At 45.4% G+C, this 20,033-nt stretch overlaps 1 protein-coding gene across 1 annotated transcript in view; it reads right to left on the bottom strand.

Annotated features, from left to right (window-relative positions):
• BTAF1 (B-TFIID TATA-box binding protein associated factor 1) overlaps window positions 1-18,405 on the bottom strand; it is a 101,536-nt gene extending 83,131 nt beyond the window's left edge. The window contains exons 1-2 of the mRNA XM_056130461.1: window positions 18,143-18,405; window positions 5,520-5,643 (exon numbers count right to left, since the gene is read on the bottom strand). Of these exons, the coding sequence (XP_055986436.1) occupies window positions 5,520-5,643; window positions 18,143-18,156 (138 nt within the window). The 5' untranslated portion in view covers window positions 18,157-18,405. The remainder of the gene's footprint in view (window positions 1-5,519; window positions 5,644-18,142) is intronic.
• Between the last annotated feature and the right edge of the window lie 1,628 nt (window positions 18,406-20,033).

Here is a 20,033-nt window from a genome sequence, read left to right as displayed (position 1 = left end):
AGAGTATCCAAAAGAACAAAAGCAACCAGTGTTGGCGCGGATGTGGTGAAAAAGGGACCCTCCTTCATTACTAATGGGAATGCCTACTGTTTCAGCCCTTTTGGAAAACAGTATGGACGATTCTCAAAGAATTAGAAATTGAGCTCCCATTTGACCCAGCAATACCACTCCTGGGAATATATCCCAGAGAGGCAAAAAATATATAGTCGAAGTGACAACTGCACTTGTTTGTTCATTGCAGCACTCTTTACAATAGCTAGAATCTGGAAAAAACCTGAGTGCCTGAGGACAGATGACTGACTGGTTAAAGAAACTCTGGTACATCTACACAATGGAGTACTATATAGCTGTTAGAAAAGATGAAGTCATGAAATTTACATACAAGTGGTACTACATGGTAAGTATCATGCTAAGTAAAATGAGTCAGAAAGAAAGGGTCAGACATAGAAAAACTGAATTCATCTGGGGAATATAAAGTAACAAAATAGGGCACTAACACCCAAGAATAGCCGAGATAAGTACCAGGAGGTTCGCTCCATGGCTTGGAGGCCAGCCGCGCATGCTAGGGGAAAAGGCAGCTCAGATAAAGGGAGCACCAAATAAAGGGTGTTGGGAGTATCCTCCTGGGATGGGAGATGCATGCTGAAAGTAGACTCTAGACTGAACATGATTGCCACTCAATGCTTCTTTTGCAAACCACAGCACCCAAAAGGAGAGAGAGAACAAAAGGGAATGCCCTGCCACAGAGGCAGGATGGGATGGAGGGGTGGGAGGGATATTGGGATCTGTGGTGGTGGAGAATGAGCACTGATGGAGGAATATTACTTGATCATTGTATAACTGAAACCCAAGCACAAAAATTTTTAAGTCTACAACTGTACCTCATGGTGTCTCACTAATAAAAATTAAAAAAGAAAAAGAAAATAACTCTTAGAAAGAGGTGAGAGAAAGCCTTGAGCACTGCTGCATATGACCCAGATACCAGGAAAAAAAAAAACTGAAAGGGGTTGGAAAGATAGTTCAAAAGGCTGAGCACATACTTTGTGCATGGGAGGCCCAGCACTGGATGGTCTCCCAAGCACTACCAGAGCTACTCCCAAGCACTGAGCCAGGAACAGCCTTCAAGTACCACCAGGTATGCCCAAAAAAATAAAAATAAAGTAACTTATCTTGAAAAAGGGAAAGTGATAAGATAGCCAGAGTAGTTCAAAGAACTGGAGCTCATGCTTGGCATGCAAAGGGCCCCTGTTTCAACTCCCAACACTACACAGCCTCCCAAGCATTGCAACCTGGTAACTTCTAGCATGATGAGAGGAGCTACCACCCTTCCCATAATAACAAAACAAGAAAAACCAAAAAGAAATATGAACAGTTACTAAACCATTCACTTTTTGGCTTATCCTTATTGACAGTCTACCGCCTCCCCATAAATACATTTCAGGAAGAAATTAAAAACGCTCATAAAAAGGAAAATTTTCAAATCAATGATAAAAGACTTGTAACAAGAATAACAAGAATTCTTTCAACTGGAGAATAAACTAGTAGTCCACTTAAAAATTAGCAAAAGATCTGAATAAAGTTCTTCAGAGAAAATCTACAAATGGCCAAAATAAACTTGAGAAGAAATTCAGTATTATTATTATTCAGTTATCAGGAGACCAGCAATGAAAACTACAGTATCACTTCACACTTAGTACAAATATAACTAAAGTCAGCTAAAAAATTTTAACAAGAGGTTGATAGGACATTCCGCATAAATTGCTGGTGAAATGTAAAATGAAGTTAATATGGAATATAGTCTGGCAGTTCCTCTTAAAGTTAAACATACTTGCCATGATAAATTAAAAACATACATACACACAAAACTACAAAATTTCATAGTGGCACTGTCTGTAATAGCTCAAAACAATACAAATGCCCATCAACCGGGAGCAGGAGCAATAGTACAGTGGGTAGGGTGTTTGCCTTGCACAAGGCAAACCCCAGGTTCAATCCCTGCCATCCCATATGGTCCCTGAGTACCACCAGGGATAATTCCTAAGTGCAGAGCCAGGAGTAACCCATGAGCACCACCAGGTACCCAAAAAGCGAAAAGGAAAAAAAAAAAACCCAAATGCCCATAAACTGCTGATGGGTAATATATTTATATATAATGTGGTATATATCCATATAGAATCATCCATATGTATAAAATGTAGCACTGTCCTCCCATTGTTCATCGATTTGCTCGAGCAGGCCCAGTAATGTCTCCATTGTGAGACTTGTTACTGTGTTTGGCATATCCAATACATCACAGGTAGCTTGCCAGGCTTTGCCATGCAGACAAGAAACTCTCGGTAGCTTGCCAGGCTCTCCAAGAGGGGCGGAGGAATCGAACTCAGGTCGGTCAGATTGTCCGTGTGCAAGGAAAATGCCCTACCTGCTGTGCTATTGCTCCAGCCCTGCATAAAATGTAATTTTGAAAATTAAAAACAAGCTATGCTACAGTATTAAAGAACCATAAAAATGAAAGAAATTTAAGTCACAAAAGACCACACTTTTTTTCTTTTTTTTGGGGGGGGGTCACACCTGGCTCTGCACTCAGGAGTTACTCCTGGCGGTGCTCAGGGAACCATATGGGATGCTAGGAATCAAACCTGGGTTGGCCACATGCAAGGCAAACGCCCTACCCGCTGTGCTATCTCTCCAGCCCCAAGACCACACATTAAGATAAAATGTTTAAATAGTGTTAACGCAAAGGTTAAGGTGTTTGCCTTGCTTGAAGCCAAACAAGTTTGATCCCTGGCACTGCATATGATTGGTTCCCCATGAAGAAATGACACCCTGAATGAATGAATGAATGACACCACTGAGTATGGCCCAATGGGGTGTGTCTGTGTGTGTTGGGGGGGGTTACCATCAGAGAATAGTGATGATTATATATAATCTGTGAATATGATAAAAATCATTATTTACTTTACAAAGGTAAACTATGATAGTAAATGATTTCAATAAAGCTATTTGAAAATAACAAGGCAACAAGAAAACACATAACAAAGAGGAAAGTGGTTAAAAGGTATTATTAGAGATAAACTTGGTCTTTTTGTAATTATTTGTTAACAGCTAGTATGCTGAGGTTTAAAGTCTAGAATTCAGAAAGCAGGAAACCATGTTTTAGTTTCACATAGCTTAGATTTTGCACTTTGTTTCCAGTTTCAATGTATTTCTTTCCCCACCTTATTATACGAAGATATATTATTACTTAATATGTACACTTCTCCATTTAAGAACATAGAGCCTAAATCTCTTATACAAGGGTTTAATGGCTCGAGGGTGAAATACAACAATCTTTATACAATTTCCATTAAAAAAATTTTTTGGATCATTTTTCATGGGTTATTCATAACAAGCAACACAAAATAATTTATTTATTTAGGTCCGGTTTTGGGGACAGGGCTTAGAGGTGGGGTAGGAACATTTGAAATGTGGTGGTGGGTAGGCACAATGGTGGTGGGATGCATGTTGGAATATTAAATGTAACAACTTATTGAAAACTTTTATAAAAATTAAATTAAAAAAGATCACGGAGCCTATATGTGTTAAATGATTTGTCTCTTCATTTACATCTTGGCGGTTCCGACAATACTTAAGTGGGGATTATGTAGTAAAGAGAGTTACACTTTGCTTTTAAGTGAAAATGTATATACTCCAATAAAGGGTTTAGGGGGGCTGGAGAAATAGTACATGCTCTGTTACCAGGAGTAACTCCTGAGTACAGAGTCAGTAAGAACCCCTGAGTACTGTCAGTGTGACCCAAAAAGAAAAAAAAATTTTTTTCTTTGGTTTTTGGATCACACCCAGCGATGCTCAGGGGTTCTTCCTGATAGTGTGTAGGGGATTATATGGGATGCTGGGACTTGAACCTAGGTCGGCCACATGCATGGCAAATGCCCTATCTGCTAAACTATCGCTCCAGTCCCCAAGAAAAAAAAATGTTAAATGGGGATCAGAATTCCTACTCATATGAATACAGAAGGGGCAAGTGAAGATGAAAGGAGGGGTAAGGACAGTGGGAAGAAAGATACCTTAGGGCTTCCAATGCCTCATTATATTCTCCCATATTCTATTCATCACCTACCTACCCACCCATACACAAGATACTCATTTTTACTTTACATGTTAAAAAATTAAACCATTTCATTTGCTTCTAACCATCACATGCACACTTTTAACAAACTCATAGAGTTAAGTAAAAATAAAGTATTTACTTAGGAAAGGAACATAAGCTAGGATTATAAACACTAGTCCACCAAAGTAGAAAGCCTTCACTTAAAAACTATATAATAGAGGGGCTGGAGCAATAGCACAGAGGGTAGGGCATTTGCCTTGCACGCGGCCAACCCGGGCTCAATTTCCAGCATCCCATGTGGTCCCCTGAGCACCACCAGGAGTAATTCCTGAGTGCAGAGCCAGGAGTAACCCCTGTGCCTTGCCGGCTGTGACCCAAAAAGAAAAAAAAAAAACAACTATAAAACAGAATGCAATAAATATGAGGAACCAGGGATACAACTCAGAGAATTTAGTTCTCTTATTCCCTATATACCTGGTGGTGCTCAAAGCTTACTCTTGACTACATTCAGGATATAACTCTGAAGTAAAATGCACGGTTGTTTTTTTCCTCCACAGCTGGCAGTGCTCAAAGCTTACTTCTAACTCCTGATGGGTTTGGGGGACCATATAGGATGCTGGGGATTGAACCCAGGTTGGCGACATGCAATGCAAGCACCATACCCAATACACTAATACAACTCAAGCACCCTACCCAAGACACTACTGCTCCAACTGTAGAATATATGTTTTACATGGATAAGACCCAGAGGTCAATCCCTAACCCCACTTAAAAAATAAAAAAAAAGAACAATATCACAACCAGTTTTTTTATGCATTTCCATCATTAGCCACTAAATACTCTCCACTTGAAAACTGCTAACCTTGGGACTGGTGCCACAGTACTGCGGGTAGGGCATTTGCCTTGCACGCATCCGACCCAGGTTCAATCCCCGGCATCCCATATGGTCCCCCAGCATCGCCAGGAGTACTTCCTGAGTGCAGAGTCAGGAAAAAACCCTGAGCATTGCCAGGTGTGACCCCCGACCCCACTCCCCCCCCACCAAAAAAAAAAGAGAAAAAGAAAATTGCTAACATTTATGCTAGTCTTTTAGCCACAAGCTAGACCACTAACAACCATATTAACATCGTAAGTTTATTACCAAATGGGTGAGGTTTAAATTTGTGTGTAAGCAAAAGATTCATTACTGTCAAACTCCTCAACTACAGATGCTGGGGGAAAAATCCAAAATATGTTTACTGAGACAACAAGAAAAAAGATAAATAGTAACACTAAATGTTTGGAGAAATACCTGATAGTAACTAGAAGTTGAATACCACAAATTATCACTAAAATAAATCCCATCTTTACTCTTATGTTCTACCCAAAGTTCTGAAACTCTATTACACTAAAAGTGGGGAAAAGTGCTTACTTTAGATAACAGATTATTTAATTCATGTGGATGAAGCTTCACCACTTCTCCAAGTTGCTGTGCAGCAGCTTTTCTTGTAACTGGAGTAGTGCCAGTATCCAGTAAGATAAAAAGACGGTCAAGCCTAAAATAACAAAGAGATTATGATTATTCTAAAACACATTTCCTTATATGTGTAAGTTTGAGTCAATAGGTTGAGTATCTAAGAACAAACATCTATAGGAAGGTTGCGGGAAATATATAATCTCTACCCTCCAGGAACTTGCCATGAGTTGCTAGGTTAAGTAGGGCAAACACAAATAATTAAAGGGTACAATAAGATATGTCAGGTCTGAGATGGTGGTGAGGGAGACACAGGTGCCGGGACTGGTCGCAGCTCTCGGAACTCTGAACTGCAGGATGCTAAGCACAGAAACTCTTCCTAATTTCACAGGAATGAATCTAAGTTCTTTCCTTAAAAAGGTATTTTTCAAAGCCAGTCTGGCGCCTAGAAACTGCTGGGGCGCCCCAGGTTTCATGAGCGACTGGCTTGGGCAGCTGGACAGTTCCAGAAACTTGATGCTGGCCGGCCACCTTCTCTGGGCCCAGAAGTTGCGCCAAGACTAAAAGACCTCTGCCACCGCTCCTGTGGCTCAGAGCACTTGTAGTGCTCCAAGTACATCTCAAAAGACTGCCACCCACATATTATTGAAGAAAATCTCCCTGAGCATCAACAGGCTGGATACTGGACCTAGGACCTGGGTGTGTGCCTCCTGGTCAGTCTCTCTTTCTGCTGGACCAGTGGCTGTGGCCCACCCAGAGTGCCCAAGCCACACAGGGCATCCACCTGGTTCTGGTCCTGGTCCCTGCCAGGGCCACAGCTGCTATCACTGCTGGGACCCAGTGGCACCACACCACCAGCAGATCAACCTGGACCTGATGGGCAAGAGCATCAGCAACTGCTGATGCCCTCTGGCTTACAGACACTCCCAAGTAGCTGCTATGCCTCCACCCTGTCTCTTAACAACTCGGGACCAAGTTTTCTGAGAAATCATACTGCCAAAATTTAGGTACATTTAGGTATAAGTCACACTTATGAACCACCTCTGGCTCTACCATTCAATCTCATTTGTCAGCCTTGCTCCACAGACTCAAATAAATCTTGAAAGAGATCAAAAAGATGCAGTACATCTTCTCAGACCCACACATGGCAGAATAAACCAGGGTACACCCAAGGAGGGCAGGTTAGAACAGTGTTAGCCCAAACATGCTCCCACAATCCAAAATTGCTGCCATGTCCCCGGCCGCACTATGCCATCTCGAGATGGGTCTCCCTGAGAAATTTACCTGCGGAAAACTCAGGTATGTCGATTTTGTGACGGAAATCTCCAGGCTTTCTCCGAATTGGCACGGGCTACCTTGCCCCACTTCCCTATACTCCCAGAGGTCCTGACAGTCATCCCCACAAACCAACTCCAGTGCTACAATATATGGTCTTCCACCACCAGCCAAAAGAGAGATCCAGGCAGTTGCTTGCTCCCCAATCCAGAATTGCCACCATGCCCCACGCCAAACTCTACCATCTACGAACAGACTTCACAGAGATATTAATCTGCTGAAAATTCGGGTATGAGGGTTTTGTGACTGAAATCTCCAGGTTTCTCTCACAGTTGGGATGGGCTACGTCCCTGTATTTTTGGAAAGCCCAGGTGTCACATCCACACCCCAAAGCTGCCACCCAGTTAAAAAAGCTACTCCGGAATTACCTTCCCAATACAAATATTGAACTCCCTCAACAACAAACATGATGACCTCTTGGTGCCAGTCTTGCAGTACCAGTACTGCAAACCATAATGAGAGGGGGAGAGAGGAGACAGAGAGAGACAGAGATTTTGGCAGTTTGATTTCTCCTGCCCCCCCCCCCCCGACTCCCATCTCCATAAAGACAGGCTGGAGGGGGGTAAGATGGGGAGGAGTTGGGGGATGGTGGGGACACTGATAGTGGGAAAAGTGCACAGGTGGATGGATGGGTATTGTATCACCATATGACTAAAACCAAATCATGAACAGCTTTGTAATGGCCTATACCTCAGTAATTCAATAAAAAAATTTTAATAAAAAGATGACATTTAAAGAAGTACAAAGTGCTTCCAAGAGTGGAAATGGGATGAGCAAATAATATATCCCCACTGTGTAAAAGAGGCTTTATACAAAAAAAAAAAATAGCTTATCAAATAAGAGCTTGGTTGTAGATGAAGACTTCAATTCTGGTGAATGAGCCAGGAAAGAGAAGAAAGTGTTAGAAGAGGGACTAGCAAGAGCAGTATTAAGAAAAGGGAGCTCAGGATTGGTAGGGCACACTGTGGCCAGTGTGGCAGCAAACTCAATCCCCTATACAATCTTCATTCCAGAGGCTCTTCTGTTTGAGATCTCTAGTTCCACAAAAGTGTAGTCAAATCCTGGTGAGCAATGCAACAAAAGGTATGTGAATATCACAAACACATACATGCTACCACATGTAGTAGAAACAGTTACTAGGAGGCTGGAGCAATTGTAGGGTGCTTGCCTTGAATGTGGTCAACTTAGATTCAATCCCTGAGACCCTGTATGTCCCTGTAGTCCTGCCAGGAGTGATCTTTGAGCAAAGAAACACAGAGCCAGGAGTAAGCCCTGAGCACTGCTAGATGTGTCTCCCTGACCAAAAAAAAAGGGGAAAAAAAAACAGTAAAATAATGGGGAGAAAATATCATATTTTGGGATACTGCTTTAATTCAGGGTACACTTTATTTTTTAAAAAAACGGCAGGGGCTGGAGCAATAGCACAGCAGGTAGGGCGTTTGCCTTGCACACGACCAACCCAGGTTCAATTCCCACCATCCCATATGGTCCCCTGAGCACCGCCAGGGGTAATTCCTGAGCGTAGAGCCAGGAGGAACCCCTGTGCATAGCCGAGTGTGACCCAAAAAAAGCAAAAAAAAAAAAAAAAAAAAAAGGCAGAGGCAGGAGAAATATAACAGAGTGTTACGCACTTGCCTTGCATGCGGAAGACGTGGGTTTGATCCCCAGCATTCCATGTGGTCTCCTGAGCAACTCCCAGGAGTGATCCCTGAGCAAAGAGTCAGGAGAAAGCCATGAGCACCACCAGGTATGGCTCAAAAAACTAAAGGAGGAAAAAGAAAACAGTGGGAGGGTCTGAGAGCCCATACAGAAGTTAAGGTGCTTGTCTAGCATGTGGCTGCAGCCTTAACCCTGACTGAGGACACTACATAGGATCTCCAAAGCACAAATCTGTGTGCCCTCCCCAAAAAAAAACAAAAATAAAAACAAAAAGAGATAGCTATAGAAGAAATTTAGAGTCATCCAAAGCAGTAAGGTGGAGAGAAGGAGTACAGTGGACAGTGGAAATTTATTTATGATAACACCTTTAAACACAAATACAGCAATGTTTCCATTTGATCCCCAAATCAAACAATCTTTATATTCACTGATATGCCTTTGTAAGAGTGAGGTGCTTTGCATGTAAAGGAGGATCAATTCTTCTTTGATGAATGGAAATGATAAGCAGAAAAGGAAGCTGCTTTGTGGTTTGTTATGGAGTTGCAAGAATTGGACTCTGACAGGACTGGAGTTATAGTACAGTGGATAAGGCACTTGCCTTGCAAGCGGAAGATCAGGGTATGATCCCCCAGCATCCCATATGGTACCCCCGTGCACCACCAAGAATAATTTCTAAGCACAGAGCACTGAGCATCACTGGGTGTGACCCAAAAACTTTAAAAAAAAAAAAAAAAGAAGTGGACCCTGAGACACAGATTCAAGTGCAAGGTTTTCATTTGGAAAGTCATACTGGGATATGAATGAGAGTAGCACTGTAGCAGGCTGGAGTGATAGCACAGCGGGTAGGGCGTTTGCCTTGCAAGCAGCCAACATGGCCGACCCGAGTTTGATTCCTCCGGCCCTCTCGGAGAGCCCGGCAAGCTACTGAGAGTATCTCGCCCGCACAGCAAAGCCGGGAAAGCTACCCGTGATGTATTCGATATGCCACACACAGTAACAAGTGTCACAATGGAGACATTACTGGGCCTGCTTGAGCAAATAGATGAACAACGAGCAAATCCCGTTGTTCATCGATATGCTTGAACAGGCCCAGTAACGTCTCCATTGTGACACTTGGTGTTACTGTGTTCGGCATACATGAAACAGATGAAAAAGATAAACAGCCTTTTGCATAAATGTGCACTATCAATACAGTGTCCACTGTAGAGCTCTGGATTCTCACTAGGGATCTCTGGGAGACAAAATCAAACTATGGGCACAACCAACTCATGGGTGTTATCTCAAGTAAGGGATAAAAAAAAGTTAGACTGCAGGGGCCAGAGAGATAGTACAAGACAGAAGATGCTTGTCTTGCACAGAGCCAACCCAGGTTTGATGCCTGGCACAGCATATAATGCCGTGAGCCCTGCCAAAAGTTAAGTACACCTGGAGCACTACCAGGTATAGCCCCAAAAATGAAACAAAGAGTTAGATTGGTATTCAACAAACCTCCATCACTGGTTGAGAGCTAGAACTCTCTGAAACCTCAAACCTATCCTTTGCACAATCCAAGCACACTCCTAAGGTAGCACTGTAGCACTGTCCTCCCGTTGTTCATCAATTTGCTCGAGCGGGCCCAGTAACGTCTCCATCGTGAGATTTGTTGTTACTGCGTTTGACATATCGAATACATCATGGGTAGTTTGCCAGGCTTTGCCGTGGGGGCGAGATACTCTCAGTAACTTGCCAGGCTCTCCGAGAGGGGCGGGCGAATCGAACCTGGCTCGGCCAGTCAGCTGTGCTATCGCTCCTAAGGTGAAGGGGAAAAAAAATCCACAGAAAGTGATAGGTATTTTCAGTAAACAACCTTATATGTGTAGATTAATGCCAAGAGAGCAGGGCACTGAGACTTAGTCTTGGAAAACCCCAAACAATGAGCCCACAGTCTAAAATCTTGTTTAGAGAAGATCATTAGACTATTAATTCACAGGTACACAGTACAATCTGAATAGAGACCTATTGGTAGGGCGTTTGCCTTGCACGCAACCAACATGGTTGACCCGAGTTCGATTCCTCCGCACCTCTCGGAGAGCCCAGCAAGCTACCGAGAGTATCTCGCCCGCTCGGCAGAGCTTGGCAAGCTCCCCGTGATGTATTCGATATGCCAAACACAGTAACAACAAAGTCTCCAATGGAGACGTTACTGGGCCCGCTCAAGCAAATCAATGAACAACGGGAGGACATGACAGTGACAATACAAATTCACCTCTTCTCTCTAGTCTATCTCTGCTGGTTGAACTACCCCATACTCTACCCCTAAAATACCAGGAGCCTTTGGTATTATTCTCTTAAATTTACTGCCAACTCTTTGCTGCTAATCCAAGGATTAACCTCCTTTGTATACACACCCTAAATCGTGCTTTCTCAAAATCCTTTCCCTGGCTACTCAAATCCCAGATACTCTAGATAGAGATTTTTGTTTGACTGGTGGTAGTGGTGGTGGTGGGGGGGTGGAGTAGGGGGGGAGTTTATATCTTGCAGTGGCAGTGGCAGTCACTGTCACTGTCCTGCTGTTCATCGATTTGCTCGAGCGGACCCTGTAATGTCTCTGTTTTGAGACTTGTTGTTACTGTGTTTGGCAGTGCTCAGGGGCTATTTCTGGTTCTTTGTTCAGTAATTACCCCTGGTGGGGCCAGGAATCTCTTCAGCCCCTTCAGATATTTCTGAATCAATAATTCAACTAAAATCCTGGGATCAAGAAATTGACAGAGGGCTAGAGAGATGATATAATGGGTAAGACACTTGCCTTGCATGAGGCCAACCTGGATTTGATCCCTGGCATTGCATATGGTTTCCCTGTACCTAACCAGCAGTGATCCTGAGTGCAGAGCCAGGTGTGGCCCCAAAACAAAACCATAAAATGAAAAGTTGTAAAACTGGAGTTACACTTTAGGAATATTAATCAGGCAGCAGAATGAAAGGAACATTTAAAGAATTTTAGCTTAAAGGTGCAAATCTGATCTACAATCACAGCAAAAAAGACTAGAAAGAAGTTGGAAGGAAGCCAGATAAAGTAACCCGGTGGTGAAGTGTACACCTCACATATGTGAGACCCTGGGTTCAATCTGCAGCACATAAAAATAAAAAAAGGAAGGAAAGTTGGGAGAAATACTGCAAAAATAAAATATAAATACATGGGTATATAGTTAAATGGAATGACAAAATAAAAATATGACTCTGGATCCTAAAAACTGTAAAGTAAAAGAAATGGGAAGATCTAGTAGAGAAAACATTATGGGAATATCCGATGACAAATTTACTCACATGGCAAAAACAGGATATCTATGAGACCAAAAAAGGATAGCTGGAATAGATATTTGAAGCTCTGGAGAAAACTGAAACCAGACATATAAGTAAATAAGTATCTGTCCAGACCTAAAATACACAAAATCTCTAAGGAGTTTTTAAAGAAAAATTGCATAATGGCACAAGTTCCAGAACCACAACATCACAGTTCAAATACCAGTTAGTTCTGCCATTAACCTAGTAAATAAAGTTTGGGAAAAAATTACAGTGCCTGAACTGGAGCAATAGTACAGCACATAGGGCGTTTGCCCTGCACGTGGCCAATCTGGGTTTGATCCCAGGCATCTCAAACACTGCCAGGAGTAATTCCTGAGTGCAGAGTCAGAAGTAACCCCTGAGAATCACCGAGTGTGACCAGAAAAAAAAATACCCTACTTTTGTTTTCTGCTATACCTCTAACACTTAGATCAAGAAAGCATTGTCACTCAATTTTTGTTAAATGGATGCTAACAAGCACAACCACATTACTTCCTTCACAATACTTTTTCCTTTTTTCTTTTTTGAGAGGCAGGGCACACCTGGCTATGCTCAGGCTTTTACTCCTGGCTCTGTGCTCAGGGATCACTTCTGGTGGGTTTGGGTTACCATATGGGATGCCAGGAATCAAACAACTATACCTTCATGCTATACTATCTCTTCAGCCCTACTTTCTAACCTTTGTCTAACACCAGATTCAACAGTTACAGTAGATTTCCTGCAAAGCTCTTATCTAGATAAAATTTAGATTCTTTAGCAGAAACTTCTGAAATTGTACAGTATAAAGTGCTTAAATTTGGGCACTGTCACTGTCCTCGCGTTGTTCATCGATTTTCTCGAGCGGGCCCATTAACGTCTCCAGTGTGAGACTTTGTTGTTATTGTGTTTGGCATATCGAATACATCACGGGGAGCCTAGAGATAGCTAAATGGGTTCATCCTGTGCTTTGCCTGAGTGAGGTTCAGGTTTAACCACTGGTACCATAATGGTCCCCCAGGCATCACCACAGAGCATGGTGGGTACAGGCCAAAATCCAAACTTAAAAATCAAAGGTGGTTAAATTGGTGATGGTTATATCATGGCCCCCCCACCCACCCACCCCCACACAACAAACACACAGAGGAACACTCTGTGTAAGTATTTCGCATATTAATTAAACCAGAGAAATAAGTTTGTCAGGGTGACTGAAACGGAAAACTCTATGATGCTTCTTCCTCTACTTTTACTGCCTTTCTTAACCCTACATTTTTTTCAGTATGAAATATTTGGTTATTTTATTATTTTCAGCAGTCCCTTCTGTCAATTTTATGGACTAAAGTTGGTAGGTACAGAAGGAAGGGCCTGGCACACTAGAAACCTGTGTTGTCCTCTAAATTATTAAAATATTGTTAGCATTTTCCCTGACTGTGGGAAGGATACCCTGGAATATTCCCCCATATCAAGAAACTTCCATATTTGGCAGAAGGGATGTCTTGAGACAAAGTTTCTCTGAAGTATCAATAGAGCAGAGATAGCAAAGAGGGAATTAACAAAATAGTACAGTTCTGCTCATATGTAGCAATTTGTTTCTTTTTAGAGTGGATTTTATGGGGGGGGGCACAGATCAAGGATTTACTGCGCTTAAGGGATATCTGCACAGTTGGTAGGATGCTTGCCTTGCATATACCCAATCTGAATTGATCCTAAGCACCCCATGTGGTCCCTCGAGCCCACCAGGAGTGACTCCTTAGCACAGAGACAACAGTAAGCAATGAGCACTGCAGGATGTGGCCAAACAACCACCACCACCAAAGGTTGACTTCATCTCAAACTGTCAGCCTTAAATTCAAATAAAGACTTAGAATTAGACCTTTATAAACCTATAAATGGCATCTAAAAAACTAAAATCACAAAATGCAGGGTCATATATTCAATTTGCACTATATTTAAAAAAAAAAATCACTGCTGAGTGTGCTCCCTGCCTCAGCCTTTCCAAAGACTCTTCGAAAACTATACTACATTAAATTCTAAAAGCAGTTGTGATTGGAGCTGGAGCGATAGTACAGTGGGTAGGGTATTTGCCTTGCACTTGGGTGACCCAGGTTCGATTTTCCAACATCCCATATAGTCCCCTGAGAACCACCAGGAGTAATTCCTGAGTGCAAAGCCAGGACTAACCCCTGTGCATTGCTGGGTGTGACCCAAAAAGCAAAAAAAGAAAAAAAAATAGTTGTGAAAAACTTTCTTTTCTTTGTAAGTACCAAGGATTGAGCCTGGAGTTCACAATCAACTCTAGTAATGAGCCACTTTCTGGACTAAAGTTGGCAGGTAGAGAAGGAAGGGCCTAGCACACACAAGAAACCTGTGTCATCCTCTAAATTAAAACATCATTAGCATTTTCCCTGGCTGTGGGAAGGATATGCTCTTAAAACTATAATTCCGGGGGCAACAGTACAGTGCTTGCCTTGCACATGACCAACCTGGGTTCATGTCAGCACCCCATATGGTTCCCCAAACCTACCAGGATTCCTGAGCTTACAGCCAGTTGAACAGGCCCTAAGCACCGCCAGGTGTGGCCCAAAAGCCAGTAAAATAAATACATAAAATTACAATTCTAGGGAACAGAGCAAGCATGAGAAAGCAATCGCCTAGTATGTGGTTGATCCCTCGCACTGCAGATACAGTCTCCGGAGCCTGGCCAGGGGTTACTTCCTGAGTACAAATACAGGTACAGCTTTGTCCTGAGCACTGCACAGTGTGATCCAACCCCTCCTCCCAAAAAATTATAACCATGGTCAATATTCAAAGCTACAAAGAAAAGTTTTTCTTCCTAGGAAAAGCTGTAAAACTCAGGAGCCAGAGAGCTAGTGTGGAGGTTAAAGTGCAAGAAAAGCTCCTAAGCAATCCTAAGCAAATATTCTACTATATGTAAATTATGGTAAAGCCAAGACAGATATTAAAATAAACACTTGAAAAGAAAATGTATCAAGGACTGAAAAGATAGCTCAAAGGGTGGAGTGCATCCTTTGCACGTGGAAAGCCTAGGTTTGATCCCTGCAAGCATAGTCTATGAGCACAGCCAGGTGAGGTCCAAAAAGTTTAAAAAAAAAAAATACTGAAAAGGTTACTCCAAGGACTGAGTCCATGCTTTGTATGCAGGAGCACCTGGTCCGATGCCTAGCACTGCTAGGAGCAATCCCAAGCACTGAGCCAGGAGTAGCATCTGGACACTGCAGAGAATGGCTCAAAAACAAAATATTAAGCACCTACTAGGAAAAAAGAACTCTTGCTGGGGATAAAAACAAACAAACAAACAAAAACTAAAGACATGTTTGTAAACAGCAGGGGAGAGAACAATTCAACTCTATTAGAAAATATAATAAACATGGTTGACAGGAGTACATATTGGTACAAAGAGCTTTGATGAAGTAAAATCAGAGAAGTCTTCTTGAACCAAATGACAAATAGGCTTAGACCCAAAAACTACATTTGAAATTAGGCAGACCTGAAGGGGGAACAGGAAGGAAATATTCCAAGGACCTTTTTGGTCAAAGTAAAGACTGGGAGGTGAAAACACAGATTGGAAGTTTGAAGGTAAGGAGAGAAAGAGAGGAGTGAGAGATGAGAGGGAGGAAGATGAAGAGGGGAGCGAAGTGAGGAAGACAAGGGAGAAAAGGGAAGGAGAGGGAAAGAGGAAATGGAAAAGAAGTAAACATGGATTAAGCCAAAAAGGTGAAGCAGGAACCAGCACACAAAGAATCTGGAATTTTTATATTACGTTTTTGCAGGCAGGGCATTGCCTTGCACGCGACCGACCCGGGTTCGATTCCTCCTCCCCTCTCGGAGAGCCCGGCCAGCTACCGAGAGTATCCTGCCCGCCCGCATGACAGAGCCTGGCAAACCTCCTGTGGCATATTTGATATGCCAAAAAACAGTAACAAGTCTCACAATGGAGACGTTACTGATGCCAGCTTACGCAAATTGATGAACAACGGGAGGACAGTGCTGCAGTGCTTTTATATTATGGCTTTTTAATCCTATGGCAGTGGGGGGGGAACACTGGGCTTTAAGCAGAAAAATGACAAAACTTCATATCAGCAAATCATATGACTGAAATAAAATATAAATTAGAAAGAAATGCTATATGAAACAGGTAGAAAAGAAAGGTTGCCACTGTACATGTCTTGATTTAGAGATGATGATAGTATGAAAAAGGATTCTGGTAAGTGAACTGGGAAGAAAAAGGACTGGCTAAGGAAAGATTAGAAAAGTAGAATCGACAGGATCCATTATGGTGACTGGTAGAATAAGGGAAAGAAAGGAGAGAAAAATCAAGTATTATTTTCAGATTTCTTACTTGGCAACTGAGGGAATGATGGCACCAACTCATTTCCCTTCTGTTGGAAATATTTATGCAGTCCCAAGTTATTAAGAAAAATCTTAACCATGTATGTTTGATATAAACAGTGAAAAAATAGTTTATATTTAACCTTTTTATTTTGAACTATTTCATTTCTACATGAAATATTAAAATGAGTCTGCATTCCATAAGCATATATCAACAGAAGAGAAAATAAATTTAGTAAAGAAAGACTTTTAGGATCAGTAACCTGCTTTACATGTGTGAGTCTTTGGGAGCAGGTGAGGGAGGGAGGGAGGGAGGGAGGGAGGGAGGGAGGGAGGGAGGGAGGGAGGAAGGAAGGAAGGAAGGACAGACGGAAGGACGGCCAACTTAAAATTAAAGTTTACTATTCAGGGGCCAAAATGACAGTACAGTGGGTAGGGAGGGTGCTTGACATGCACGCGGCAGCCCCGAGTTCGATCCCTGGCATCCCACACGATCCGCCAAGGACCTCCAGGAGAAACTCCTGAGTGCGGAGCCAGAAGTAACCCCTGATCATCACCTGGTATGGTCCAAAAACAAACAAAAAAAAAAAAAAGAAGAAATAGAAACTATCCTTGTAACTCTCTGGAGACCATTTTACATATCACAAACTAAAATTTTTGCTCACATGTGAGTATAATTCCACTGACCCGATGAAACTGAAAAAAAAAAAAATCGGACGCCCCACACTCTAGGTACCCAGCAACCCCCTTCACCCAACTCCCGGGGGTTTTTCTCCCTGACACGATTTCATCAGTTATCTGGGGGATATATTCTGGGAGGGACGCGTGCTCTTTCCAGGTGCCATGTGTTCGCCGAATCGCGCGGAACGAAGACGACCGGTGCTTCGGAAGCCGATCACTTCCTCCTTTCCGTGACACACGGGGGGCCCCGAGGGCCCGAGAAACTCCACCTCGGCCGCGCTCGCGACCCAGGCGGGTCGCCTCTTCCGCGGGCGGCAGCTCAGCCGCGGCACCGACAAGTCTCAGTCAGCCAGTCAGTCTCAGTCAGTCAGTCGCAGACAGACAGAAAGACCGTCGTGGTCGTGGGCGTCTTTCCTGGACGTTCCCGTCCCTCGCCACCTCTCCCACCCCCACCCCCCACCCCGTGCCCGATCCAGTCACTTTCAGAGCTCCGCGCTGCCGCTTTCACCCCGTCGTGAGCCGGGGGGTGGGGGTGGGGGGAAGGAGACGCGGGGCTACGACAAATCGCTGGAGACCTCGGGCGGCGGGGTGGGGGGGGGGGGGGATGGATTGCTGACGCCAAGTTTCGGCGGTGACCCAGAGGCAGGAGCGTCCGTCCTCGGGGAAGGAAACGTGTGTGTCGTCCCCCCCCCCCCCCCCCACTAAGGCAAATAAAGAAATCGAACCCAAGCTACGAGGCTCCCGGCCGCTCCAGGTCAACCCTCCCCCACGCTCCCCCCGCCCCGATCCCGACAGTTAGCCCCCCCCACCCCCCCCACCGCGCGCCAAGCTGCGCCCCGGAACGGGAGCTGCGGGATCCGCCTCAGGAGAGCGCGAACCTGGAGCCTCCCCGAGAGCCGCGACGGGGGGAGGGAAGAGAAACCGGCCGAGCGGCGAAGGCACCGGCGAAGAGGGGACGGCGGAGAGGCCGGCCCGAACCCGCCGCCCGGGCGGTCACCCCACCCCGGAGCCCTCCCTCTCGGGCCGACGGGCGCGAGGAGGGCGAACCCGAACCCCAAACGCCCGCCGACCCGAGGCGGGGGGGGCGGGGGGGACGGCGGCGACGGCGGCGGCGGCGGCGACGACGACTCCCCCCCCCGGGCTCGGAGGAAGCCCCGGGCTGACAATGGGGGACCGCTCCCCGCCTCGCCCCGAGCGAGCGCGGGCACCCGGCGAGCCGGGCCGCCCTCCGGAGGGCCGCGCGGGGAGGCGACACCTACCTGGACACCGCCATGGCCGGGCGCCGGCGCTCGGGTCTCGCCCGCGGGCTCCGCCGCGCCGCCCAGGCAGGCGCTAGTCGCCCGAGAGCTGAGGCGGCGCAGGGCCCGAGCCGCCGAGCGGAGGGGAGCGGCCGGGGCGGCGCGGGGCGTCCCGGCGCGGGCCCTCGGGCATCGGTCCCGCCGCCGGGCCGAGCTCGTCCCGCCGCAGAGGCCGCCGAGCAGGGGCTTCGGAGACAGCCGCGAGGGCGGGAGCCGGCGACGCGACCCGCACGACTTCAAACCCGGTGCCCCCAGCCCCGCTCTCTGCTGACGCAGGCGTCGGCACGCCGGAGCGAGCGTCAGCGCGCCGGAAGTGACGTCAGCGCCCCGCGTGGGGCCCGGCGCGGCCCGGGAAAGGGGCTCCCGGCTGCTCCGGGCGAGTCGTCGAGTCTTTTCTTTTTCTTTCTTTCTTTTTTTTTTCTTCGAAAAATCGTCACCCTTAACTGATACACGGCGTGAAGAAGCGTGCCGCTTTGCGTTCTCGAGAACGGCGGCGGTCTAGCCGAGATTTGATTTGATTTGATTTTGCTTTTGGGGTCACACCCGGCAATGCACAGGGGTTCCTCCCGGCTCTGCACTCAGGAGTTACCCCTGGCGGTGCTCAGGGGACCATATGGGATGCTGGGAATCGAACCCGGGTCGGCCACGTGCAAGGCAAACGCCCTACCCGCTGTGCCATCTTTCCAGCCCCCAGCCGAGATTTTAGACGTTCCCAAAACCTTTGTTTCTGGGGCCGGAAAGATAGTGCGGCGGGTAGGACGCCCGCCTGGCATGTGGCACAGCCGGCTTCATTCCGCGGAAAACCCGCCGGCAGTGCTCCCTGAGCATAGAGTGAGTTCTCAAAGCTCCAGGTGTGGCCGCCAAAAATAAACAGAACATTGATAATAGCTTTCAGGATAGGGACTTGAACCCGAGAGACGGCGCAACGGGTTAAGGCACTTCCACCGGGGCCCTGGGTTAGTTCGCCCGAACACCGCCAGGAGTGATTGCTGAGTGCAGCCGGGTGTGGCCCCAAAACAAAATCACCTTTTGTTTCTAATCCCGTGTCGGTGGAATCGCGCGCCGCCGCCCGACAGCATTTAGAGAAAGCAGCATGCTAAGAACCAGCAGCTGCGCTAGTTCAGGTAGCTGCCCCGGCTGGGAGGGCTGCCCCCCAAGGAAGCTCAGTCGTGGGGGCTTTAGACACAGCTCAGATGTTCGCCCCTTTGGTTCTGAGTTCTTGATCCCAAGTTTTGGCAAGTTTGGTTTCTCAAGTTTCTCGGCCTTTTAACACGTTAACACCCCACAAACCCCTTTCTTGGATTGTTCAGTCGCTTGATTCATTGGGTTTTAAACTGCCTTTCACCCAAGACAGGACCTTATCACCTTGAACTGGATTTTATGGGCGTAGTCAAAGTAAGGTCCACCTTCTTCAATCAAGTGCATCTTAAAGACGCTATCAGGCTTCTCTTTCAAACTTTTTATCGTGTCTCTCCTTATAAAACTAGACCATTGGCTTCTCATTACCTGAAAATGTCTCAACTCCTGAGTGCTTTTCATCTATAAAATGAGGCTATGGTTGTGGAAATGAAACGGGGTCATCAAGAAGATACAAGAGCTTCCTAACCCATAAAGCATAAATGTAAGAGAAGAGACAAGTACCTGCTTTGTGTTTTGCATGTGGCATGCCTTATATAATTCACAGTGCAACCCTGTAAAGTAAATTTTAATCTTCAATCTTTTAATCATCTTTAATCTTATAGGACAGAAAATTAAGCTCAGAAAAGTTAGGTAATTCGGGCAGGAGCGATAGTACAGTGAGTAGGATGCTTGCCTTGCACGCCACCCACATAGGTTCAGTTCTCCACACACA

Source organism: Sorex fumeus, unplaced genomic scaffold, assembly GCF_029834395.1.
Source record: "Sorex fumeus unplaced genomic scaffold, SorFum_2.1 ptg000078l, whole genome shotgun sequence".
In the NCBI taxonomy this organism is placed as follows: Eukaryota; Metazoa; Chordata; class Mammalia; order Eulipotyphla; family Soricidae; genus Sorex; species Sorex fumeus.
This window is presented reverse-complemented; position numbering and strand designations above follow the sequence as displayed.